The following is a 27,997-nucleotide window of genomic DNA, read 5'->3' as shown; positions in this document are numbered from 1 at the left end:
TCAGTTTATCCATATTTTTTTTCTTGTTTTTTAATTACAGTGTTTGTAAATGTCATGACCTTATGTACAGGAATTATTATATTTGTTTATAATATAAAGAATTTATAGCATATTAAAGAAATACTGTAGGAGCTGTTGAATTATCAGGACACAAATATAAAAAAAATTCTCAGGATATAACATGTAAAGATGCTAGCCGATCTTTTTCTGGCATCGATGATAACATTTTGGTTGTTACATAATATTTGAATAAGATAAGTTGCAGGTTATTCTGTCTGGATTTCACTCTACAGCATGTTTAAAATAAGTAATACGTATGTAGGTTTCAGAGCTATTTTTGTAAAAATAGATTGGAGCACAACTATCAGCTTCATACATTTTGCAATATGTTTAAAATAATAAATATTTCCATAATAATCATTGATTGATTTGTGTCATTTTACAGTACAGATTTTACAGCTTTTCAAGTGTTGCAGATATGATTATTTTCACACTTGTTCTTCTTTAGTTGATGTACAAACATTTGTCAGTTGTACTTGTCCAGCATCAAAACACTTTTATGAGGCTTTAATGTCCCATGAAAATACCTGGATAAGGATTAGTGTGGTGTCAAAACGTAATTTGTCATTGGAGCTGTGTGTGTGTGTGTGTGTGTATACTTTGTGTGGTTTCCTCCCTTCATCCTTCACATTTATTCAGGATTTTCCTCAAGAAGTTATTCAGTAGAAGTGTAGATCCTAACACAGCTTGTCTCATGGTTGATTTAGTTCATAGATGACAGCATAAATAACAGCCACAATCATGAAATTAACTACCTCTGCTCTTTTTTGCCTTCAGTGTATTGTTTTAATCTAAGAAATTTCATCCTGACAGGGTGCTCGCTGCAGAGGATGATGGAGCGAGCCAATCACGTCAACATTGCAATGATAGAAGACACTGGCACCAACGGGACGGCCGGGTCAAAGGCCGTCACATCCATGGAGCAGGTCAAGCAGCCGTGTGGATCCACCGTGAGCTTCCACAACATCCAGTACAAAGTGCAGCTAAAGAGCGGCTTCCTCTGCAAACGAAAAACCAGTCCCAGAGAAATACTGGTGGACCTCAAGTCAGTTTTAAAGCTTATTTTGTCTGTTTATGTACTCCTCCATCTGTATTTCCTTCCTCACTCACACACAAAAAGGCAGACACATACAGAAATCCACTAGTGAATTGTTATTGATAAGTATATTTAAGATTGTTGCTTATTTATTCTAATTTAACCGAAGACACACACTGCTTCAGATTAACAACCTTTTGGTAGAGTATGAGACAAAAAATATTATGAACCTGGTGATTTTTTTGTTTCTTGACTTCCAGAATCACATTGCAAATTGTTAATATGTAAATATGAATACTTTACTGTTGATCGAGTCCCTAACTTTGGTGAAACCATGTTAAAAATGTAGTGGTTCTTCATGTTCATGTTTGGCTATTCATTGTATCAAAGCAGTAATGGACAATAGTGAATAGACCCCTTACATTGGTTTCTTTTTGATGGTATTAAACACACCGGACATTTCCCATGGAAGAATGAATCATTTCACACAAGTTTTTTGGGCCTTTTCCCGCCTCAGTGTTAATTATATGATATTAAGCATGGTTTCTTGCATATAATCTCTCTGATGCACTAAAGAGCAGTCTGCCAGGGAAACGAATTAAACACTGTCACGTGATCCACTGCCGGGCTTTTATTCAATCTTTTAATTCCGTTTTATTCTTGTGCTTTTGTGTTCTCTCTGAAGTCAAAGGATCTCTTGGCTTCTTTTAGATTCTTTTTGTATGTATGTGCAGCTATAAAGAAAAGTTCATAATATCGGTAACAAGAGCAAAACAATTTCTTGAACATTTTTTCATTTTGGATGTGTGAAGAAAACGAATTTAGAAATGTGCTTTGGAGAGAATTTCTAAGCTTCATTCAGCTTTTCTGTCCAAGAACCACCCTAATCCACATTGTTTCACACTCTTCATATTTCCTGTTATTAATCTGATTCTATGCAGCGAAAACCTTAAAAATAATTCAAACTGAATGCAAACCATTTCAATGTGTTGCAATCTCTGGCTTTGACTGTATTATCAATGTTAAATTGCTTACACAGAGTTGTGTGTTTTGATCTTGCAGTGGGATTATGAGACCTGGCCTGAACGCAATTCTTGGACCAACTGGAAGTGGGAAATCTTCGTGAGTACAACACCAGCCTCTTGGGGGAAGAAAAAAAAATTCCAAAATATCTACCTGCAGCTGTTATATAGCTGTTGATATTTATATATTTTGTTTCTCAAAGATTCTTGGATATTCTGGCTGCAAGGAAGGATCCTTCAGGTCTCTCAGGAGAAGTTCTCATCGACGGAGCACCACAGCCTCCGAACTTCAAGTGCCTCTCTGGTTATGTGGTTCAGGTGCATTTGAATAGTTTTGCTACTTTTCCTCAAAACACTTATAAAGACTGCGGAAAGGCAGATTTTCAGAAAACATGATCCTGACTGTCTCTGACCTTTGACCTCGAGCCCTTGTCTCCCTCCCAGGAAGATGTGGTCATGGGCACCCTGACTGTGAGGGAGAATCTGCGTTTCTCTGCAGCGCTGCGTCTGCCCGGCTCTGTGCCACAGAGTGAGAAAGAGGCTCGAGTCAATCACCTCATCAGAGAACTGGGACTCACCAAGGTGGCTGACTCCAAGGTAAATAATCACACATGTCCCAGTTACTTATCTGTCCTCTTAACTGGAGGTCTGCCTCAAGCTTCAAGACATCAGGTGAGAGTCAGAACAATTCAAAATGTTTTTTATACTGACTGATCCGTGTTGGGTCGGTGTTTTCCCAGGTGGGCACACAGATGACCCGGGGAATCTCTGGGGGAGAGAGGAAGAGGACTAACATCGGTATGGAGCTGATTATTGATCCTTCAGTTCTCTTCCTGGATGAACCGACCACAGGACTGGATGCTAGCACAGCAAACTCTGTCCTGCTGCTGCTGAAAAGGTAATAAAGAACCTTCTCTGTCATTCCTCTGATTTTATCAAGTCTTCAGCCTTCCTTTAGGCTTTCCTTTAAAATAAATTCAACATTAAATCCACTTTTTTCAATTAGTAAATTATATGTAGAAAAGTATAATCTGATTTTAGCCCAAGGGCTCATTGCAACAACAGCTCTTATTTTGGTTTAGATTTTTTAAAAGTTGCTTTTAGAAAGAAAAGCCTTTTGCCATTTTAATTAAGCTTGCATTTAGTACCAACTTTAATGATAATATTTATCGATCTTATTCAATATCGATATTATATTGATATTATTTTATTAGCATAATTTATATTTTATTAAATAAAGAGCTGCATCTTTGGACTAGCAAAAAGCTTTATATTTAAAGCATTCCACAGTATTTACTGTTTGCCTGTTTAATTCATTATATATTCTACATTATTCCCACCGAACTTTGATTTTTTTCTAAATAAGAAATATTGTTACCTGCCTGCAGTGTACAGAGCCTGGAGTGCACCACTAAATATAAATGTACTTTAATTGTAATCAGCGATACATATTAAAAAGCTGTTAAAAATTTAATATTTAAATTTTGATTTAAATGGTGCATTAATAAAAGGTTATAAGGATTATTCAATTATTTCTTTACATTTTGAATTAATAATTGAATTATGTGGAATTCTGAAAATAATTATGGCCATGTTCAATTAAAAATGTGTAAGCATCATGACACCTAAAAATTAAATTAAGTCCAACCCACAAAGCTGCAACATGAGCTAATTTATAGTCAAAAAGCAAAAGTCTGACACTCACACTTCATAGCAGAGAGCGGCATTACACAAAAATGTCACAATCCTCAGGCAGGCAGGTGTGAAAAAAAGAGGGATTACAACTAAGAAAACCTTTTTCTCATGTAGATTGTATCTTTACTGAAGCGTGTTGATGTGTCTGTACAACACAAAAAATCTCCAAATATTTTTTTACGCTTTGAAACTTGAAATTGAGATTTTTGATAGTGTTTGATTCAATACAATTAAAAAGCAGCTTTATTGTATTCATCATTATTATTTTATTTTTACTGTTTTTATGTCTTTTTTTCAGAATGGCCAGTCATGGAAGAACCATAATCATGTCCATCCACCAACCACGATACTCCATCTACAGACTGTTTGACACTCTCACCTTGTTGGTTAGTGGCAAGATGGTGTACCATGGACCAGCACCGAATGCTCTGGACTACTTCACCAACATTGGTGAATATCCATCATCATCACCACAAGATACAACTTATAGATCTTTATATTTTGATATTTTAAATTTTTCACTGGTAAATAAATGTAGGTTGTGCAGCTGTATATATACTATATAAACAGTTAATAAAAGCAATGTTACTATAGAACACTGGACAAGTATTGATATTAAACATTGATCATTGTGATCTGTGTTACAGGATACCCCTGTGAGCCCCACAACAACCCAGCTGACTTCTTTCTGGATGTTATTAATGGAGACTTCACTGCTACAACCATGACTAAAGTGCACAGCTCTGAAGGTAACAGCATGTGTAAATCATGCCATGAACACTACTGTCAAGCTTTAATAATGGCTTTAAGAAACACATTTCAGCCTTTATAATAGTAGGAGCATTTTTTTGTTTAACTATAAAGCCTTTAACACCATCTCCGCCCCCCCAAATCCTGCCTAAACACTTAATTTAAGATTTTGTTTGTTTGTTTTTGACCCTCTTTTAGGATGTGTAGATGCTTGCCTAATGTTCATGAACTTATTGTGAACAGAAATACCAACAATGTGTCGGTCCAGCTCTCTCTCATACTTTCTGACTTCGCTACCTTGTCTGTGGCACTCAGCCCAAAGCCCATTTGTTCCCACTGAGGATGTAAATCAAACTCAAATTGCTTGCTGCACACCAAAAACTCAGATCTGGACCCACACACAACTTCTTGGTGTTTATTTAAACATTTTAAACAAGTGGAAGATCACATTCTTCATCAAATGTCATATTTATATGGTACAGATTGTCCTGTTTCATATTGAAAATCTACATCCTGAATTTAAAAATTAAATCCAGTGCTTTATGGAGTTATTGGCATCCATTGTAATAATCTATTTCTAATAGTCAAATATATAATTTATCTCCTGTGTGCATGGCCAGATTTGGACTTTGAGGAGCTCAGCAGCTCCAGGCAGAGCATCGAGGAGCGTCTGATAGAGGAGTACAAGAACAGCAGCTACTCCAGTGACACGCGGGCCGAGCTGGAACGCATCGTTCAAGATAAGGAGTGTATCTCGCGTCCCAAATCCCGCACTATCACCTACAACAGCTCCTTCTTCCACCAGCTGCATTGGGTGCTTAAGAGAACCTTTCAGAACCTGATGTTGAACCCACAAACATCCGTGGCCCAGGTATAAACCCTCTTTACCTAAAATACAAAATTTACCATAAATGGTAAAAAACATGACTGTCATGAACTTAAAGCCGTATCTTTTAAAGACATCTATTGACTTAATCACAATGGTTGACTGGACACATTAATAACAAGTACACAAAGTGCCTCTTTAAGTGAGAAATTTTCAGTTTTCCAACTTGTTGTGTTGTTATGGATCAGTTCCAGCTTGCAGTTTCCAGCTTTTGTGGCCACAATTGAGCTGTATTTAAGTCTTTCGGGTCATATCTAAGTCAAGTCTCAAGTTTTTGAGACTTAAGTAGGACAAAATATACATAAATACACATAAATTAGGTCTCTGCATGAGAGGCATTTGGCTTCAGGGAGGAAAACAGGCCATGTGCTGGATATGAAGACAGGAAAGTAAAAGGAATAAAATGAAGAGAAAAAGAAAATAAAGATATAACCTGACAATTATCTCAGATTATCTAAGGAACAGCTATCAGGAAATTACTGTAAAATAAGACACTAATGTCGCTGATCTTGAAAATGAGGCTGAACCTGTACTCAAAAAATCTGAGGTATTTTGCTACCCTTGCATCAGCAGATCGACTTATGTGCACAAATTTGGCACCAAGTTTTTATATGAGATTGTCATGAAAGCACATCAGACACAGAGTTTTTCACTGTATTTTCAGTATTAACTCTTTAACCAGAAGCTACATGTTGGATGTTCAGTAAACCACAGAACACACAAAGTAGACAGAGCAGTAAGGACCACATGGCAAGTTTCAGAATTACCACTCGTGTGTGAGTTTTGACCAACAACACACTGATAACGTGGTCACTTAGTAGCAGCACAGTTTAGTGATAAATCGACAACAGACACAGTTTTCAAAAGACACAAGACTGAATGAAACGCGTATAATCTTCCAGCCAGTTAAACTAAAAAACATCTGCCCAGATGTAATTAAAAAGAGCAGCAACACTAAAACTATGTTTTACCTGTTTAGACATGTGAGTGATCATCAACAGCAGAGTAAACAGAACAGACCACAAACTTTGGCATTCACTTGAAAGCAGTGCACACAGCTGTTATGTTCACTGTTGCTGGTTGATGTACACCAACATGAAGCAGCAGTGGTTCAGTGAACACTACACATCCAGTGCCTTTTGGATTCGGTTAAACCCTGAATATTAAAGATTTCTTTCAGCTTTTGGAAGATTTGATGGTTTACAAATATTGGGAGGGATATATTTGCATATTCCATAGACTGGGGGCGTGATCTTAAGTCTTTTTGGCTTTGTACCTTCCAGTATGAAGTCAAGTCTTCCGATAGTCAATTCTTGAGGAAGTCTCAAATCAAGTCGCTGGTCTACAGCTCTGACAGATGAATACATTAAGTTCTCAGTTTTCTGTTTTTTAGGTCAAAGGTTCAAACATGATGTAGTGTAACTTTTACTCTGTTTAAACACTCCAAAGAATGAAAAGAGTGGAAAATCATCAGCGTCACTGCTCTTATCATCCTGAACAGGATACACAGACAGCACTTCAAGGGGTCAAGACTTAATGCTCTCATTAGTCACCCAATGGCGGCAAAATGCCATCAGAAGTCTCCTCACTTTAAGAATTATTAACAGCTAATTGGCCCTAAATAAGTCACAATAATCCTACAAGAGGGGCTCTAGGTGGCGTGGGCGCCGTAATCGGCTTTGGTGACTGTTGTGACCCGACTCTTGCCTCTTTGGGCCAGGATCTGAACTGATATCATATCTGGCCAAAGCCCCCTGGCCCTGGTCCGGGACTCATCACATGATGGCGTCATGACCTATCACTCCACTGCCCCGCTTTCACATGAGGGGCCGGGGGGAATGAGGTGAAAAAGGCTCAACCTTATTAGATTATCCCCTCACCCTGGGAACCGCTTAGTCCTGTCATAATCTGTAAATTGTTAGGATTAAAACTTGTGTCGCTTTCACTTTTCTCACTCTCCTCTGTCACCCCACAACCCCCTCCTCCACCCCCCTACCATCAGTTCTGGTTGTTTTCCCGGATAGGCCGGTTGTGGGGAGGAGCAGGGTGTCCACCTAACCCCTGATCCCCCAAAACACGGGCCTTTTTGTCAATGAGGACACATTCATTTCTATTCTTCAAAAAGAGTTGATGACAAGCTACAATCAGCAGAACTGTGCTACTGAATTACTAACATTTGCCTTTTCCTTCCAAACATCCTCAGACTTGTGTTAAATGGAAACTTTTATCAACTCAGTTCCTTCCTGAATCTCTAAGCAGTTCTCCAGAATTTCGTCACACACTGTGAGTGTTTTATCTCAACTAAAGTGGGAGTTTTCAGTGCAACTTCACCTACTTGCAAGATGCATGATGGAGGAAAAAGGTCAAAACTCCAATTTTGTTCTACTACAGGTTCTACTTGAGTTTTTACTTTGTATACGACTAACTGGCATGATATATGGCTACTAATTAGAAGAGTTCTCCTCTGTTGTCTAAGTCTGTCATGTTTTTGTCTGTGCAGCTGGGAGTCAACATCTTCCTCGCTCTGATTGTAGGAGCCATTTTCTTCGGGGTCAAAGATGATCAAAGTGGCATCCAGAACAGGTAGGAGAATTGTTTAAATACATATGTTATTTTATTTCATGTTTATTTGTGTAGGGAAAAGTATATACAGTAGCATGAACCAATACCAAATACCACAACATTTACAGCCAAAGCTAATTTTGAGCCCTTGATGGGCTTTTAAAATACATAAAACTAAACAATAAGACACATACAAAACAGAAGAAAACACAAACACTTTAGTACCAATGATACAATAAAAGTACCATTCTAATAGTAGCAGTAATTGTTGTCTGGCACATAAAGGTGATAAACCCACATGGACGTGGCTGCAGTGGTAACAGAGCATTTGTCAGAAAAGGTTACATATAAATTACATTTAAAACAAAGAACTTTGTCTCCTCTCCCAAACTCTACAAATAAAATCAGCTACAAAAAAGGTTCCTCTCCTAAAACACTTTTTAAGTCTTTTTATAATCATCCAATAAGAAGATGTCATCGGAAATGGACATTTTATTAAAAATATCACTTTTAAATCATCATAAAGACACTCCATCTTCAGTCTCACCTAAATCACATACCATATACAGCCTTTCCTCTTCATGGAGACCGTTAAGAATAAATATTTTTATAACTAATATGTACCTGAATGTCACAGAGATCTCTGACTTTTAGTTCAGTCCTTCTTCGAATAAGGCTCTACACTATAGTTGTGAGACAGTATGTCTGTAATTTATGTACCAAAACCTCGACAAACCACCTTTCTTTAAATGTAGGAAACAATTTGTAAATTTGTAAATTATAGTGTAATTACAGTGAAAATGTATTTTATAAAAAACAAATATTTCACCTTACTAGTCTAGTGATACATAATGTCCCAGTTAAAGATGTTTCTGAGCCACTATTCAGACTGTTTACAAGTCTGTTCTAAAGTCAGATCATCTCACATTAATGTTGATTTATAATGCACTGTATAAAGTCATAGCTATCTATAATAATTTATAATTTGTATGATATTTACAATTTTAATTCAATTCATCTGGAGTTTTATGCAGATAAATAGTCAAGGCAACATGTTTCCTATTAAATGTTTAAGTATTTCACTTAATGACTGCTTTTGCTAAAGAAGTGTGAAAAGTAGAGCAATTCCTGCATGACTAATCCTCTTACCATGTTTTATAGGGCACAACCTGGTACTCACAAGCCCAGTGAAGCACATCAGAAACCTCAGTGGTCTCTCTCTTTGTTTCTGTGCATGGTTCAGTGGAATATAATGTTGTTACGTTCATGGTCAATGCATAGGCAGTATGGCACACACCCCTCTCTCCTTTTCACTGGGTGCAGGGTCAGATTTAGGGCCACATTTCATATGTTGTACCAGAGATAAACCCTTTCTTGTTTTCCCCAAGACAGACTTAATGACTGGATTTTGCTCTGTTGTTCTTGTAGGATGGGAGCCCTTTTCTTCATCACCACCAACCAGTGTTTCAGCACTGTGTCTGCAGCTGAGCTCTTCATCATTGAGAGGAAACTGTTTGTGTATGTGATCTATTAGGAAGTCATGCAGGATTCAACAAGCTTGAGGACATACCTTTGACATTTTGAGAGCTTGTATTTAATTTCTGCTTGTGTTTTCTTGTGACAGGCACGAGTACATCAGTGGCTACTACAGAGTGTCTGTCTACTTCCTCTCTAAGATCTTGTCTGACATCACTCTGCGCACCGTCACCTCTGTTATCTTCAGCTGTATTGTCTACTTCATGATCGGTAAGGTTAACAGACCTATAAACTGACTGATTTGATAATATAACAAGCTTTTAAAATACAACTCATTGTTAAAGATGACACCAGTGGTTTCCAACCTTTTTGACTTTTGACGTCTTACATAAAGCAGTGTCTAGTCGGAGTCACATTTCAGATGACTATGGGTCGTTAACAGCTCCAACAAATAGTGATTTTTCCCTCAAAACTTCTCACATGGTTTCCTTTCAATAAATGTTCAAATGATCCAATATTTCGTCAAAAATCAAAGATGAGAAAAAAAGTCCAAAAGCTGAAAACAGATTTGTGTATCAGAACTTTGTTTTTTCTTCTTTCCTCTCCCATTAATCATCTCACGACCCCTCAGATTTATCTGGTGATCCTTTGTTGGGGCCCGACCCCTAGGTTGGGAACCACTGAACTAAACTAGCTAACTGTATATAAAATAGTTGAAACTAGCTCCACCTCCAGCAGCTACAACAGTAATATGCTGCGTACACACTGATGCTTCAGTATGAATAATCTAATGATGTCATATATAATAATATATCAGTCAGAGGGACCAAACCACTACTTTTGCTGCAATACTTAAGTACTTTTACTTAAATAGGATTTTTTTTCATGCAGGACTTTTACTTGTAGTGGAGTATTTTTACATTGCTGTATTAGTACTTACTTAAGTAAAGGATCTGAATACTTCTTCCACCACTGGGTCATGGTTAGTCTCCAGGAGGTGAATGTAAGTCTATGTAACGTCCTCATGACATGACTGTGTGTTTATGTGATCACTCAGGCTTGAAATCCACAGTTGCAGCCTTTTTCATCTTCACGCTGACAGTAACTCTTGTGGCCTACACAGCCACAGCCATGACCATGGCCATCTCAGCTGACCAGACCGTTGTGGCTCTCGCCAACATCTTCATGACCATCACCTTTGTCTTCATGATGGTGAGTGATGCAGCAGCACAGAAAAACAGGGAGAAGAAAGTACAGTTCTATATAGTTTCCCCTTTTGTTCGGTCCAAGCGGCAACCTCAGAGGTTGAAATATGAAGCCAATGCAGAAGTGCCAAAAACTGCAGTTCCTTGAATGGCCACTTGAGCCTGGCTCCAAAAGCAAGTCAATCCCCCTAGACCCTCATGTTAAAATGCCCAACTTTACAGCAGATAAAAACATGTTTACAGCCTGGTACAAAAAACGGTCTCTGTAGCTAATTTCCCCTTTCATGACAACTGTACGGGGGGGTGAATATTTTTAAAACTCACCCGTTTAAATTTTATTAAGCCATAAAGTTATGCATAAATAAGGAGGTGGCTGCTTTGAGTGACAGGTCGCTAGCTGCTAGGTGGCTTGTTTCAGCAACCAGGCTTCATTTGGCCCGCCTCAGCTCCACCTCTTTGCCCATTTTGGATTAGCCGGGATTTAGGTGGAGTCAGAAACTGCTAAAATGGCGAAGGCCAGAGCCGCCCACTTTGAGCTTAAAAATCACTCTTCAGAAACCAATGAGTGATGTCTCGGTGGCTATGTCCATATTTTTTTACAGTCTATGGTTCAGCCTTAAGTAGCTTTAAAGTTGTTATCATCATCATAATTCACACTGTCTGACACTGCAACTGTTAAACAGCTTGTTTCAGCTCCTAATTGAAGCTATATGATGTTAACTGAGTGAAATATATATTCAAACCCAACAAAACATGTTTTTATGGCTGCACTATTCCATCAAATTGAAATATACTAGTCCTGTGCATAATTTTACACACTTTTCCCCCAACTTTATTTATCCCTCTAAGGGCAACTGTATGCCGCAGCTCGCCAACCAGATCAACCCATACACAGAAGATATCAAAGAAATAAAATACTGTTGATTACAAAGCTAAACAATATTCAGAGGCTCTAAGCTATTTAGAAACTTCTGTCGATTTGAACAGTGCATGAGTTTGTAATAACTGTAATGAAAAGAAACACATCATCAAAACACTTTAGTGAAGCACTGGGAGACATTCAAATTACAAGACAGTGTTTTATGTGAATAAAAGCACAGGTGTGACTAATAACATTGATTAAGGCTCTGTTGCATTTAGATACTGTATGCTAACGAGCCATGTCAGTGCAGCCCTAATATATGTTATTAGTTAAACCTATGCTTTTCCTGCTGTGATATCAAAGTTTGTGGTGTGTTTTTAGATTTTCTCAGGTCTCTTGGTGAACCTACCCAGCATCATGGACTGGCTGGCTTGGCTGAAGTACTTCAGTATTCCTCGCTATGGCCTAGCAGTAAGTGACAATAAAGTTCTGACAAATAAAAACACTTCACTGACAGTATTTACAGTATCTTCTCTGTTCAGCATTCACTGACTGTGCTGTCCGTGTTCAGGCCTTGAAGATCAATGAGTTTGTGGGCTTAAAGTTCTGCGAAGAGGCCGTTATCCGAAACACCAACACGTCTGCGATAATGACCAACTGCAGTATGAGCACAGTCGGTTTGACGTGAGTAAATCTGCATATATGATCCAGGTTTTATCTTACTGGTTTACAAAATATCATCTTCCTCTGTGATCTGCTACTCTGAAGCAACTTATTATGACATTTCCAGTTCGGCTAGTCCACGAAGCTCCATATAACTCATGATAAAGGTTGACATTTTACTTTTAAAAACTTTTACAAACTTAAAGTCCAGATGAAATGGCATTTCTAGATTATCTAACTTCCGTGTTGTGACATATTTCCGAGGAAAACAGGGTAGACAGGGAGGGACATAACGTTGGGAGGAATTTGATTTGAACATTGAAAAGTGGGCGTGTTATAATGAATCTTAGCTAGGTGCCGCCAAAAGTTGAAGAGTGATTGATGGGTGGATGCCATGATATTATTGGTTGAACCTGATTGGTTCAAGCCCATGTAAGCACACATCATATTTTAAGAAAGAACAAAGAAACTAATTTTTTGGGTTTTTTTGGCATATATTATTAAATAAGTGCACAATATGACCGGGATGTGATTTTAAAAGGGTTGAAAAGGCATTTTTCATTTCATCTGCACTTTAAATGCTACTATTTCATGTGTAAGTGACTAACCAGTTGTGTTATTTCAGATGTACAGGAGAACAGTACCTGGACTACCTGGGAATACAGTACACCGCCTGGGGACTGTGGGAGAATCATGTGGCCTTGACTATTATGACAATCATATTTCTTATCATCGCCTATCTGAAGCTACGCTACATTAAGAAGTTCACTTAAAAGGATGAATCTGCATTTTTCTTTTTTTCTTTTCTTTGTCCTCAAAGAACCAGGCCAGTAAATGTTCACCTAATATTTCAGCATAAATGGAATAGTTTCACATTTTGGGTAAGGTGATTTGGTTGGCTTTCTTGCAGAGATGAGAAAATTGATACCACTCTCATGTCTGTACCTTAGGAGCTCCTGCTGGGAGGTGATTAGCTTAGCTTAGCTTGGCTTGGTATAAAGACTAGAAGCAGGTGGAAACAGCTAGCCATGTTCTCTCCAAAGTTAAAACTATAATAAACACCTCTAAAGCTCATGACTTAACACATTATTTCTAATTTTTAAATCTTTATACAAACAGAAATGTAAAAAACAAAGGCGTGGTTTTGAAGGCAGTTATGTGCTATAACTGTGTTTGTAGTTTGTCTGTTGATAAATTGTTGTTTTTCAAGAAATAGTTGGACCACAGAATTCCCCATAAAATCGCAAGTGGTGATTTTTACATTTCATTTGATTAGTGAGCTTTGTAAGTGCTGGAAGGCTTTTTTTTTTTTTACTTTTCACTTTGAACTGACCCTGTCTCCCCCTGCCTCTAGCCTTTATGCTAAGCTAAGTTAACAACCTCCTGGCTCGGCTTGATCTCCAGAATGGTCACTTGGGGGGTAACAGTTACTAGCTGTAAACACAACATTGACATATTCACCTCATAAAGTTGATATGGCTACCATGCTAGTATACAGCTTCACATTGAGCAGACACAGGCAGTGCTGCATTAGCATTGATTTGGAGTCATGTTTGTACAAATGTAAGTCTATTCAGTCTCTGTTAGCTCTGTTTTGGTGTCCACAAACTCTTAAGGGATTTATCTTGCTCTTTAGCTGCTAAATGCTCCACTATTTTCATCAGCTAGTGGCTAACTTTATCTGTGTGTGGTTTGGTGCTGGCGATAGTAGCATACACTGAGTTTATCAGAGCTTTTTCACCGAAAACAGCTGCAAACTGCCAGTCAGAGTGATGACAGTAAATACAATCAGGAGATGAGAGTGGTATCAATCTTCTCGGAAAGAAAGCAGACAAGCATATTTCCCAAGATGTCAACCCATTCCTCCAAATGTGCCTCTAGTTTGCATATAATTGGTTTCAGTTTGGGTAAAATACAAACCTGAATGTAAGCATTGACTCCAAAATGTTAAATTTACAACTAATGACACAATATACATTATCTGAGTGGACTTTTAAAACCACCAAGAGAATTTTCTGAAGTGAAAACATGAAATGCACCAAAATAGAAGTTTCGAAATTTTCACAGTAATATGGATCAACTGTATGTGTGCTTCTTACAGGTTTATATTTCAAACATAACTGTGGTTATTTATGAATATTTACATTTGGTGTATTATTTTAAAATCAGACTACTATTCTACTATTTTTTCTATATTTTCCTGTAGTCTTGATTTTTTCCCCGCTTTTGGACAATTTCCAAATTACACTGAATTGAATCATTCTTGATTTTACCTCAACAGTGATTAGCTACTTGTAATTGTAGATATTGTAGAATTAAATCAGGTAGATGGTATTTATACGTTTACTTTTTCTATTGTTCCAGAGAAAACTTGTATACATACATATATATTCTGATGCAAGTACATGTATAAACATTTTCATGTAACCTTGGTCTTAGTAGTGTTTTTTCATTGCAGTCACCCAGTTTACACAGTTTGGTGTTGATCTACAGTAACTCTGTTGTAAAGCTTTATTTTATGAGTCTGTAATTTCCTTTTAGTTTCCAAGGAAGTTTTCTGTAAAAAAAAAACAACAACAATGTAATTTAGTAGTTTTGCAATATTAATTGATGCACTTAAAATCAGTTGGTACAAATTAATTGCGAGTGTAACCTGCAGCAGGTAAGCTGAACAGCTGATGTGCAAGAGTGAAATAAGTTTACAGGCAAGCATACAATTCAACATATATGAAGAATAATGTGCAATAATACACAAATAATGAATAAATATTTACTTGTATTTAAAATCCATTTTTCTTTCAAAGAAACTCTGGACATGAACAACTTATTATAAACTTAATACAGCTAAATAGTGACTGAAATATCAGAATTTGTCTGTTTTTTCATATAACTAGTGTGAGATTATAAAGTTCTTTTCATTAAACTTTTTAGAGAATGTTTAGGATATTACAGACCTTTGCTGAATACATAAATAGTGCAGCATTTACACATCAGCCGACATATTTTTGGACAGATTCCTCTGGTTTAAATCTGCAGCCATAAAGAAATACTGCATAACTGAAATTGGTAAAATAAATCTTGGAAAAAAGATATCTTGGTATCTTAAACACTAACTTGTATTTTCAACATTTATTATTTCACTAGGCTTCATATCTACCCATATAGATTCACAGCATCACCATGGAAATACATTCAATAAACTGCTACTTTTAGTCTCTATATGTACTTTTAACTATTATCTGATGTTATCTATCAATAACTCATTCTAAATATACAGTATATGGTATGTAGTATATACTATATATTTTCAATATAGATAATCTTCCAGATCTTGATGTGGTTTGCTTCATATTTATTTTTGTTTTCATGTAACTTAAAATGAATCAGAATTCGAACCTGAAGAAGCAAAATAAATAAAAACAAACTTATATTTTAATAACACTTTATTTGGCATAACAGACATAAAAAAAGAAATAGATTATAAAAAAGTAAGGCACAGGAAAAAATATAAATGCATGGGTTTCCCATGAACACTAGATGCACTCCAAATCGAAGTTTGTTTCAAGTTACAATATGTATCATAAAATGATAATAAGCTATTTAATTTGAAGCTTAATTGATGTATGGCAGAGTGTGCCACACTCGTACCTACTGTATATTAAAATGATTTTAAAAAATCAGCAAAATTAACATTCAAAGAAATGCCTTTTTGGTATTTGTTGAAATGCTAAGATGTATGGATACAGTGATCAGAAGCAAGTGAGCATATTTCTTGTGTAGTATTAAAATCATATGCTGTGTATTGTGTATACAAACAAACAGAATATGCTTGCAGGCTGTTTTAATACTGTGTCTAATACTGCGATGGATGAGCTTTTATAAATCCTTCATTATTCTTTAACCTCTTCTGCACATTTTTATGTTTTCTTTCATCCTAGTAAAGTAATACTTGATATTAGCTTTCGACAGATTAAAGAATACTTTTAGATGTCTTTCGGGAGAACCTCACTCACACTTTCAGTGCATTTAAGTATTGGAGGTGAGTATTTGTTCTCCTTTGTGGTATGTCAGGGATTAAACAAAAACAACAGGGTGTGTGTCTCATTTTGTTTTGCAAAAATTGCCCCTTCAGGAAAATTTCCAATAGTTTCTTGCCAGAGTGGAATGTTCCTCACTGAGCCAACTCTTCACACGTGTCCGCTCCCGTTTGTGCTTGTGTCAAGGCCGTCAGTGGACAGGGAAGAGGGGGGCCGGGGCCGGGGACCGACAGGAGTGGCTGGCTGTGGGTGGCTGACCTGTGAGACCATATCATCAGACTCCCAGCGCTCCAGCTCCTCCCTAACGAGCCTCTCCATCTGCTCCCTGTGGGCGTCTGTGTCCCGTCCCAGCCGCTCATCCTGACATACAGAAACAGATGAAATCACAGAGTGGGGTTGACATTTTTTTTATCTGTTTTCTGTCATACTGTATCTTAGCGTGGTTATAATGATATATAATGCATCTCACCTCTATGACTCCGTCCAGCAGCCGACCCAGCACGTCTCTCCTCTTAAGTTTAGCTCGCTCCATGGCTTCCAGCTTCACAATCACAGCGTCTATCTTGGACACAATGCTGCCGATAGAGTGCTCCATCCTGTCCACACGTCTCACCAGCCTGAGAAAACAAAAGGTTGTCACTTCTGTTATTATATTACATGTCAACAAGTGTTAGGAATCAAAAGTTTTAACCTTTTGACCCTCATAGAAATGACAAACCAGTATTTATCTATTTGAGTGTAAAGAAAAGAAGGATTCCACTATTTTTATCTACCAACCCACAGAGGATGGACATCAACTTGATTGTGGTTGAAACTGAGGTGTGTCTATAATTATGGCTGTGCCTCTTGTTCCAGACATGACATTATATTTATTATAGATCCAATCAGAGTCAGAATTTATAACAAATATCAATAAATGTGACTGGAGTCAGATTCCTTATGTGTTTAAACATACTTGGCCAATAAAGCTGATTGTGATTCTCTGATTATAAATCTAATAAGTCCAAGTGAAACACCGGCATTCTGTCCACTGCTAAACTTGACATGCAATGTATCATAAATCAACAGTCACAGCCCCTATGAGCAAAATGAGTTGTTATACCTGTTTGTAACCTGACTTTCTGTGTTGTTCTGGCCATCAAGGCAACATTCATGGTTGTGCCTCCTTTAAAATGTTCTCTGTTGATAATGTAGTTTGTGTTATTTATTGTTTATGATGCTTCTGTAAATAATTGGCTGTTGATCCTTACAGTGTGAAGTCAGAACAATCAGTGATGAAGTTTGACTGGAGTAAAAGTTGCTTTGAGGTTTGTTGTTGCACTGAATTTTTGCTTATGTTATTTATGGGATATGATGATGTTATAACCCTGTGGTTGGTGTCAGTTACACCAAAAACCTCCCAGATTTAAATTATTATTTGGGTTTCTGTTCTGCAATGAGCCATTATATTAGACACATTCAGAATTATACTTTTTGTAATTCTCTTTTTCTAGGCAAACCAAAATTCACAATATACAATCCATCTTAGGTATTAAATGCAATTATTCAAGTCAAATGTTTCTGCCTTTTCAAAAAGTCCTTCTTATTCAGAAAAAGAAAATGTAAAAGGTCATGTAGGTCATGAGTCATGTAGACAGGTGCACTAGATCAAACCTCTGACTGTTAAAGAAGCAAACTCACTTCATTTCAGGTAAAATTCATACCTGATGAAACATTATAAATAAAGTGAGTACAAGTGATTAACAGCGTGCATGTTTTTCTGTTTTTTTCACTGCAAAACAATCCATATTTGATGCTAATAAGATACTTTGAGAGGCAGATAAATAGAAATACAATTAGTTTCATTCACTGGTAAACATCCATGTAAGTTACAGTGTAATAAGAATAACAGCATCATACACTTGAAACTCCTCATAGGAGACGCCTCCTGAGCTGCTGCCGCGGCGACGAGAGCTGTGGCCGCTATCTTCATCGTCGTCCTCCTCCGAGTCATCCTGGGTGCGAGGGAAGCTCCGCCCACTGCTGGGTCTTGTCAGCGAATTGCGTTCCAGATCCAAGTCCTCCTAGCGTACGAGCAGAAACACACTGAGCACCTGCAGGTGTTGTGACTGCGTATACGCTAACACATACATTCAAGGTGTTTTTCCATGTATTTCTTATTCAGAATCAGTTACTAAAACCAGACTTTCGTCTACACCATGGAACAAGCTTCATCACTCACTCTCTCTTTCTCCAGGTCATCTCTCATTTGTTGGTGTTCATGCTCCGTCAGCTCCTGATCGCCATCGTGATCGTACTTTGCAAAAATGGCCTGAATCTCTGCATCTGTGTGGCCCTTCCTGAGCAAAGAAAAATCAAAACACTCTCAGGATGGACAGCAGGTGATATATAACTTAACATTGCCGTCATAATACTTTATAGCTTTTTTTTGCATGATTTGAGATTTAGTCACCCTTTTAGGTCCTGGCGGAGTTCGTCAAAGTTCAATTTGCCCCCAGCCTGACGCAAACTGTCAGAGATGTCGTCTACTGCCGTCTTTTTGAGTCTCAACTTCATCAAGGCTTTGTTACAACCCTGAGGGAGGGTCAGAGGAGTGCTTACAATTAATTTACTTAAACTTACATAAAAACACAGTTTTAGGATAATAATATCAACTTATGTCAGACAGAGTACAATACCTTCTTAATGAAGTCAGTCATCTCCATCTCAGACCTCTGCTGGGACATATCGGCCTTCACCTCTGAGTATGTGTCATTGATGATGGCCAAGAACATGTTCTATATAGAAAGAAATTAGTATTCTGTGTTAGCGAGGAGCATAGAGTGAATGACATATGTGAACAACACAAATAAACATGCTTACATGACTGCCCTACTCACCATGAGAATGAAGAAAATGAAGAAGACAAATGTGGTGAAGTAGATCGGTCCGAGCACTGGGTTTGCCTCCTCAATCTCTGAGAACTCAAAGTCTCCCAGAATGATACGGAACTGGGTAAAACTACACAAACAGCAAAACATTTTGACATTTTTTAACAACAGGAAATTAATAAAAGTAAGAGTAATATTTGTACGTTTGTGGACTATACTTGTATAATGTTCTTACATGCTGGCTTGGAAAGTGCTGAAATCATTGACTTGGGTTCCAAATACTAAGTAGGCCAGCTGAGCATACGCCAAGAAGATGATGAAGAACATGATGGCAAAACCCACGAGGTCCTTGGCACAGCGAGACATGGTGCTGGACAGCTGACTCATGGTCTTATTGAAGTTGATGAACTTAAAAAGCTGAGAGGATGTGAAAGGTCATTAATCATAAGTATGTTTGTTATTACATTTAATTTTGGCAGTTTTTGAGTGATTATGAACCAAGGGAAAAGATGTCTACCTTGACCCAGGAAAAAAAGACGATGACTGCGGCCACGTTGTTGAACTGGACCTGCAAGTTGGCCAAAGACTCAAAGCTCGGGTGAGCAGTGTGGTTCTCCAGTAAACCTTTGAGAAGGTTGCCTACCATAGCTGTTCTGGTTATGTTCATGATGATAGCAACAACACTCAGCTGAAAAAGGAGCAGAAACAGTCAAATTAACATTCTAGCATAACAGTGATTACCTGCTACGACAAAAACATTAGTTACATCTAGCTAAAATGACTCGACTATTGCATAACATACGCACCGCAACGATGAGAACGTCGAGACAGTTCCACAGGCTCTTGAAGTAATGCAGCCGGTGGATGCGGATCTCCAGCACCTCCTCCACCACATAATAGAGGATGAATAGGCAGAATGCCACCTCACACAAACCCACAAAGTAGTCCCAGCTGGACACGTATCGTATCAGACGCACTGTTTGGAACTGCCAGGATGTCACCACCCCACCAGTAGCAGGGAACTCCACCAACAACCTAACAAATGCATCAAATTGATTGAAATTCAAATGATGGTATTAATATGCTGGCACTGCTATATTGGATTGACAACTTAAAATAAAGTATGTTTATGTAAATCAAGAATTTAGATAATAATTAGCAAGAATGAAGTATTAATTTTCCCCTTTTTGACTGTGGCAAAAAAGGGAAACAAATTATCAGCAGTCCATTGACTAATTAGTCAATGGACAGAAAATTAATCAGCAACAATTTTGATAAATGATAAATCTTTTAAGTCATTTATCAAGCCAAAATCACAAATATCCACTGCTTTCAGCTTTTCTCTGTTTTATACCATATAAATTGAACACATTTTATTTTTCGACTTTTTGTCAGGCAAAACAAGCAATGTGAAGATCTCAAGCTCTGGGAAATTGTGATGAGCATTTTTCACTGTTTTCTCACTCTAAAAAATTAGGAAAAAGAGAATGACACATAATTAATGGGACACTATGTGTTCCAGTTAAAAAAATATATATACTGCATCACATAGGGGGTTGAGGCAGCTTCTGAGGGAGGCAGCTCGAAAGTAAAGAAGCTAAACTCAGTCGGATTATGTGTAACTATTTGATTTGTATATCCAAGTGTGTATGTGTCCCTGTAGATTTTAGAAACCCCAAGGTCCTTGGAAGATATGAAGGCTTGGACAGGAATTAGAGGGTCTGTAACCTTCATAATCACAAGAATCACATTTTATTTGAATGTAAAAATAAAATTATAATGGTAATAATAGGAAAAAGAATATGCCCAAGTTTTATTTAATCATTTATGTTTAAGTTCATTTTGTTATTATAGTCAGATAAGACAAAAGTTTTATGTACATCAGGTGCCTTCTTGAAGAACATTTAGCTTCTGTTTTAATAATTTTTGTTGCACTTCATTCCTGCCGGGTGCCATTGTTCTGTCATTACTGTACCATGTATGTTGTATGAATGATGTTGTGCATGTAGTCTTAGTAGGTCAATAATCGTAAAATCAGTAAATACTCTGTATTTGGAGCCCTAGATTGCTTTGTAAATGCATTTGCTGTGACTGATGATTCTCACCTGGCGATGCAGAAGAGGTTGATGTTACCATTGTAGACAGAGAAGTCGAGGAAGACCGCTCTGGTGCCTCGGTCCAGCCACAGGTGGTCTTTGAGAAACTGCAGTTGGATTGCTGACTCCTCTTTCGTACGAGACAGATCTTGGTAGTATCCTCCACCTGCATATTTGGATACCTGACCCCAGTAACTGCTCCCATTCATATCACTCTCTGTTGTATATACCCACCTGATGGACAACAAAAATGTTAGGATGAAGAATTTAATGTATTATTTACAGATGATACAGTTCAATCTTGTACTCTAAAACGAAATCTGCACTGATGTCAAAATTTAAGTGTGTTGACATACGCGGTTCCATTCTTGGGGCCAAAGGAGGTGGTGTCCTCATTGGTCGGGGTGTACATGTTGAAGCAATCCTGAACCTCATCCCTCAGATCTTCATGGATGGAACAGGACTCATTGCGGACTTTGACCTGCCGCAGGCGTGGCACCCCAAGTAGGAGGTTCTCATAGTAGATGAGACTCTGATTCTCTGGCAGGCTCTTGTTGTTGTACCACACCTCCCAGTACATGCCATTGAGGAAAGGTCCCTCTGTGAACTACGAGTTTAGGACAGTCAGGATTATGACACAGGAGAGGCAAGACAGAGGCATTCAGACATGAGTAACACCCTGATGTCTGCGGTGAACTAATGTGATTTTGAATTTGATCTATGAACTAATGGCTTTTGTGTATAGCTCAGCTTCTGACAATGAGTGATTTTATGACCGATACTACTATCATTTCTATATGCTAAATGTGAAGTTATAGCCAGAAGATCGTTTAGCTTGGCATAAAGACAGAAAACACAGGGAAACAGCTAGGCTGGCTCTGTCCAAAGGTAACAAAGTCCAAAGAGCAGGACATCTGAATCTCACTAATTAGGTGGTCCAAGCTAGCTGCTTCCAGTCTTTATGCTAAGCTGACTGACTGTAACCTTATATTTACAGTAAAGACATGAAAGTGGTTTTAATACTCCCATCTAAGTCTTGGCAAATATGTCCTAAAAAAGTGTTTCTTTAAATTATTGCATTCAACATAGCTTTCCTTTCTCAAGATGTGACATAATGAGTAAAAAATTACAGATGAAATTAAAAACATTTTATTTTGCCTGACAAAAGATTTTTACCACAAACTCAGATCGATGTTGCATGTTTACCTTCCAGAAATCCTCCATTGTTGAGAGGCTCCTAAAAGTAGATGGGTCTCCAGCAGACAGCGGCGTGTCCACGAAAAGCTGAGACATGACTTTGGTATAGTAGTACATATTGGCACTCACCATCCCATAGGTCACTGTAAAGCATTTAACAATATAAGATACCATTACTGAGAGTATGTAGAAAGTAATATTATTATTATTATTATTATTATTATTATTATTATTATTATTATTATTATTATTATTATTATTATCATTAGCAGCACCTTGTTAAGATGAATACTGACATACAGGACTGTGTGAAGACTTTGTGTTTACATAAATGTGTTCTTTACATCCAGTATGACCCTGCAAAGACTTGATCAACACAAAAAAACCCTCAAAATTACATTAAACTTAATGTTGTTTCACTTATGCATTACTATCCTCTGTAGCATACAGTATTAAACAGAGAGTAGCTCTTGAAACTGCTTTTACTAGTCAAGCTCTGGCAAAATATGCCTCAATCCTGTCTGCCAGGAAATCATTTCCTGATCCACCCTAAACCACAATTTGGCATTTTTCATTGCAGCAAAAAGACAGTCCAGAAACTTAGCTATTAGTTTTCTCATCACACACATTTTAAATGTGGGATTTCCATAGATTCTTTTTGCCATCTCAAAATGTGGTCCTCAAATTTGTGCTGTTGGTGGAATTTAAGCCTCCTGACAAATGTTGGAGATTTGATTTTCAGCTGCAAAAACCATTAAGCATACACTTCGAGTTTGGAAAATGACTTTTCAGCTACAGGAAAGGTGCCCAGACATACAGTATTTGGTACCACATTTTGAAAAGCTTTCTATGAGTCACTTGGATCAACTGACAATTCAGTTCAGTCCAAGACTGGCTTTTGAAGCACAAGCATTTACTTTACGGATATGTCACTACAAATTACGTAAATTCTTTATTTTGGGGACATTTCTTAAACCATCTAACCACTCTCAAGCTAAAGTTATAATTACAGAAAAGGTCTTGGCATCCAGTTCAGATTTTTTTCCAATACTGAATTTGTGTGCCCTCTGTGTGCATCTACCTTAAAGAGAGACTGATGTTTAAATGTTGGGTCCATAGTATACAACAACCCACGTATTTATGCACAAATTTCAGATATAACTGTAATATAAAAGGAAAGCAAACGGCCATCCGTAATGGACACAAACAAGACAGAAATAGTTTGACAAAAGAATCTTGCTCAGCAGATGGAGTTTAATCATTTCATGTATGAGTTATCAGATATAAAAGTACAGATCTATGCACACAGAGAGAGCTCAGATATCTCCATGACAACTGAGCAAACTCCATCTGAGGAAGGCTTTAAGATGCTTTTGAAAGCTACCAAAAAAAAAAGCTAACAAGTGAACCTCGAATTAAAATTGGTCAAGACAGAAACAGTTCAAGATGGAGATGGAGCAAAGTCTAGCAAGCGCTGTGTCACAGTTGTTATACTACTTGCTAATAGCATACAGTATGTACCATATATTAATTGTCATAGGATGCTATTGTACAAGAAATTACGGTACTTTACTCCTGTGTAATAAAAGGAAGTTATACAATATCTGCCTGACCTTATGTCAATAAAACTGCAATTTTGGAGCACTGCAGCAAATTACAATTACAATTTGAATCTAGTATGGAGTTGAAGACAGGTTACGTTTGGTATTTGGTGCTGTGTTTATTTCCAAACTTTTTTCTGTAAGAGGAAGTCATCAGTGTGTCTTCAATAATTGGCCCTGATTTAGATGAAAATATGCCAGAAACCTGATTTCTCAACAGTGAAGCTTAGAACTCTACACTACTCTACCAACTGCAGTTCCTCAAACTCTGTGTATATATCTGGTGTCTGGTGTTCAGTGTTTACTTACAGATACAAATAGTGATGAGGAATGCGACATATGTGAGCATCTCTCTCAGTACGTTCCTGAGGTACCTTTCTCGACTGTTGTCACTGTCCTCCATCAGCTCTGTGCCCCACAGAACTGCAAAGGAAATAAGTCAAGAGTGCATCAGCGTTTGTATGAGACTTGCTTAAACAAATATTGTAGTAAAACTTACAGTATTTTCTTCCTAATTGGTCCAATTCAGATAATATGTCAGGGCTATGAAGATTTAAATAGGAGATTTGTTAAATCTCCTCTTAAAATATTTTATATTTTCTATGTGGAGCATATCCTAATTTTACTTTTTCTTGATTGAATTGTCTCTTTATTTCTGTAATCCTTTATTACTGGATTTTTTTTAACTCATTTTATTCTAATCCAGTCTTTCGTTACCAATAAGTTCACCATTTGATTTGATTTTATATTTGTTTATATATGTTTATTTTAATTTACTGCCTTGTGTGTAGCAGTTTGTAACCTGGACGCTCAATAAAAAAGGTATCTTGAACTTTGGTAGCTGTCTAAACTAGTCATCTTCATGTTTGATGGCTAATTTCAACATATAGAAAAAAACTATAATAGCATACATAAATACAAATCTGCTGGTTCACTGTGCAGCGAATTTAACAACCTGGCAACCTTAAATTTCTTGTTTTTTATGGCATTATCCTGATTGTTACTGATCTGTAAAGAACGTAAACAATGCCATCATGCTTACAAGTCTACAAGGCATAAAGAGAGTGACTCAGGCTTATGACTAGACAAATTTTTACCTGAGTGTGTGTGGCTGGACATCGGTTTTTCAACTTTAGCTCGTTTTTATTTCCTCTATTATTATTATTATTATTAATATTATTATTATCATTGTTAAAGATTGTTGACTGTGTTTTTTTCTGCTGTCCAGGTAGATGTTGGTTTCCACTGATTTTATTAAAGCTTTAAAATCAACCTGTGGAAACTTGGTAGATTTGGGTAATCTATAAATACACTGTATTTTGCTGTATTTATGTTAGTGTTACATTATCAGTTCATGGTAACACATTACTATACAGCTGTGTGTATTTTTGAGCTTAACATCATTCAAGTTCAATATAATTCTCTACATAGTGTTTTACTGTAACTCATAGGTAAGTGTGTGTGTGTGTGTGTGTGTGTGTGTGTGTGTGTGTGTGTTTTGATGTTAAGCACCTTGAACTGCCACTGTGTATGAAAAGTGCTACACAAATAAAACCTACTTGATTTGACTTACTTCTGATTTTCTGGAGGATCTGCTTCAAACAGCCGGGATAGTCATGCCTGTCTTGCTGCTGGGCATCCACAGTCGGGGTCGGGTAGAGCCCTCCTCCCCGAGGGATGTGGGTGCTGCTGCCGCCTGCGGTGTAGCTCCCCAGGCCGCTGCTGCAGCTGCTGCTGGAGGCCGTGGACACCGACCTCCTCCCGGGACTCGCTGGAGGCCAGTCTGCTTCCATAATCTCATCCTCGGGCTCAAAACCCGGGTTATCCCGGCTCCAGGCTTGTCTCGACGGAGGGGACGGGGTACCTATGACTCCTCCGAGCCCCAGGTCTTGATGCTGGATGTTCTCCATCTCTATCCCTTCGCTGGTGTCCAGTCTGTGCGGCAACCTGCCAGCCTGGCCCTGCGGTGGCTGCTGGGGTCCGACTCGGGATGAACTCATGGTCCAGTTAGCTAACTTTTTTTTTATCTGGTGCGGAGCATCTGCAAAACTTATCCAAAAACGCTTAAACCCCTGATAAAGCCGTTTATAACGGCTAAAGCATTTCGCGTTAGAGATACTGAGCTGTTACACGCATATAAACCAAAACACACAAATTAGGAAAGTTAGTCAAAAAGCTGATTAGCTTAATTAGATATAACCGTACACTGTACTGTTATGTAAAAAACACAAAACAGACAATTAAATAACGATTTTCTGCGCATAGCCGACGTTAGTGTTTTTCACGCTTTCCTAACGGTAAAAAAAACTTTCCTTAATGAAAACTTCAACCGTTCTTCCAAGTTTGTCTCTAAAAAGTTTCCGTTATTCTAGAAAAACGATGCCTTTAAAGCGTTTAAAGTTGTTCGCTAACAAGCTATTTACGTATAAATTGACAACTACGTCAAAAAATGCCGTGTTTAAGTGAAAGAAGACGGATACTTTTCTCGTCCCAGGACAGCCATCTTGTTCCTGAACTGTTCCCCCAAAAAACACACATTCACTCTCATTTGCTCGGGACTCGGATTACATTAGAAGTGATGGCGTCGCATTTAAAGGGTGGAAATATTCAGTGAAAATCACCTTTCTGTATTGAAATATCAATTCACGTATTATTATTAAACGTTTTCTTAATTTAACGGCTTGAATTCAAGGACTGAACTGGTTTGAGATTGTTTTTGTTTATTCCTAAAAAAAAAAGAAAATCACAATTTTGTCCCCATACAAAATATTTTTCTTAAAATCTGTTTTGACTCAATATTTTGAGATTATATGTGTTTAGTGACGATCTATAAGCCTTGCATTAGCTTTAAAATGTTTAATTTAGCTAATATTTAGATGAACATAAAAGTTACATAACCTCTGTATGTTTGGCTCAGCCGTTGCTATGACAACAAGGCACTTCAGTAAGGAACTCATCAACATGAGGCCAGTCTGTTAAATCTGTGCTCCACATGCAAATACCAAATGAAATCTAAAGAGAAATACATAAGAAATAATTATAGATTAGTCATAGACCAATTATAGGCAGTTTGGATCTTTCCAGTAAAGAGTTTTGCATCTTGAAACGGTTGTAAAAAGTGACTAAAAGCAGTAAAATGTGCAAACAAAACCACAACTGCATGAGGTTAGCTTGGTGTATGAAATGTACCGTTTTTCAGTTATGTAAACCTAAAAATAAATGTTAAAGTGGACCTGTTATCTTGTTTTTCCATCAAACTGTTACCATTTATATAGAGAGGAAATTTGAAATAGCAATTCTAATACTAATAAAGTCACTCGGAAACACAGAATCTGATATATTACACTGATGATCATATAATACCCTAAATGTAAATGTCCATTAGGCCTAATTGATTTGTTAAATAAAAAAGGTTGTTAAAGACAACTTTGTTAATAGAAAACACAGTCATATCACTTCCACTTTCATTATTAGATGAGGCCTATATTGTTCTTTCTCATATTCAACCCTTAATTTTCATCAAAGGGACACACTATATAAACTGACTTATTCTATGTTTCTGTTATGGTTTTCAAATTTAAGAGTTTTTATTACATTTGATGTTATAATACCTTTTTTTCTGTGACGAAAATGATAATGCATCATTTGTATGCTGTATCCAAAGTGAAAGACACAAAGCTTTTTTGACCACTTGGTGGTGCTCAATATCCGGATTCGTTAAAATCCAGTCAAGCCAATGCGCCTGCAACAAATACTCAGTGGGGCAGCAGGTGTTATTCTACAGATGACCCCTCACTGTGACTTCCTTATGGGACTGAGTGACCTTTCACATTACATTATGTTGTAGGAATTTGCCTGCTTTCTATACTGCATAAGACTACATAAGTCACGTGACCTAGTTTAATAAATTTGGTACAGCTTGACATTCTTTTACCAGTGTTTCTATATTTCAGTCTTGCGTGTCTTCATCACGTAATAA

The 27,997-nt window shown here is 37.4% G+C and overlaps 2 protein-coding genes across 2 annotated transcripts; one reads left to right on the top strand and one right to left on the bottom strand.

The window, feature by feature from the left end:
- The first annotated feature begins 890 nt into the window (after window positions 1-890).
- abcg2d (ATP-binding cassette, sub-family G (WHITE), member 2d) lies at window positions 891-16,101 on the top strand. Its single transcript, XM_044347153.1, has 15 exons — window positions 891-1,105; window positions 2,159-2,218; window positions 2,322-2,436; window positions 2,563-2,715; window positions 2,859-3,016; window positions 4,112-4,263; window positions 4,461-4,562; window positions 5,184-5,434; window positions 7,950-8,032; window positions 9,440-9,529; window positions 9,636-9,757; window positions 10,545-10,699; window positions 11,936-12,025; window positions 12,126-12,238; window positions 12,843-16,101. The coding sequence occupies exons 1-15, from the start codon at window positions 891-893 to the stop codon at window positions 12,988-12,990; spliced, it is 2,007 nt and encodes a 668-aa protein (XP_044203088.1). The 3' UTR covers window positions 12,991-16,101.
- On the bottom strand, window positions 15,643-26,593 carry pkd2 (polycystic kidney disease 2). The gene is made up of 15 exons (XM_044347152.1): window positions 25,592-26,593; window positions 24,328-24,441; window positions 22,427-22,560; window positions 21,577-21,827; window positions 21,230-21,454; window positions 19,931-20,159; window positions 19,642-19,812; window positions 19,360-19,541; window positions 19,134-19,254; window positions 18,933-19,031; window positions 18,707-18,828; window positions 18,476-18,593; window positions 18,154-18,317; window positions 16,724-16,871; window positions 15,643-16,614 (listed from the first exon to the last, which is right to left on the bottom strand). The coding sequence occupies exons 1-15, from the start codon at window positions 26,016-26,018 to the stop codon at window positions 16,405-16,407; spliced, it is 2,715 nt and encodes a 904-aa protein (XP_044203087.1). The 5' UTR covers window positions 26,019-26,593; the 3' UTR covers window positions 15,643-16,404.
- Window positions 26,594-27,997: the final 1,404 nt, after the last annotated feature.

Source organism: Thunnus albacares, chromosome 3 (assembly GCF_914725855.1).
Source record: "Thunnus albacares chromosome 3, fThuAlb1.1, whole genome shotgun sequence".
NCBI lineage: Eukaryota > Metazoa > Chordata > Actinopteri > Scombriformes > Scombridae > Thunnus > Thunnus albacares.
This window is presented reverse-complemented; position numbering and strand designations above follow the sequence as displayed.

What these genes read in the sequence shown, in the direction of transcription:
- abcg2d (XM_044347153.1), top strand. Translation starts at nt 891, where the DNA reads ATGATGGAGCGAGCCAATCACGTCAACATTGCAATGATAGAAGACACT. An exon ending in CACAAACATCCGTGGCCCAG is followed by an intron (nt 5,435 to 7,949) that starts GTATAAACCCTC and finishes TTGTCTGTGCAG; the next exon opens with CTGGGAGTCAACATCTTCCT. An exon ending in ATGAGCACAGTCGGTTTGAC is followed by an intron (nt 12,239 to 12,842) that starts GTGAGTAAATCT and finishes GTGTTATTTCAG; the next exon opens with ATGTACAGGAGAACAGTACC.
- pkd2 (XM_044347152.1), bottom strand. Translation starts at nt 26,018, where the DNA reads ATGAGTTCATCCCGAGTCGGACCCCAGCAGCCACCGCAGGGCCAGGCT. An exon ending in TCTTTTTTTCCTGGGTCAAG is followed by an intron (nt 19,542 to 19,641) that starts GTAGACATCTTT and finishes ACATCCTCTCAG; the next exon opens with CTTTTTAAGTTCATCAACTT. An exon ending in ATGACCTGGAGAAAGAGAGA is followed by an intron (nt 18,318 to 18,475) that starts GTGAGTGATGAA and finishes CTCGTACGCTAG; the next exon opens with GAGGACTTGGATCTGGAACG.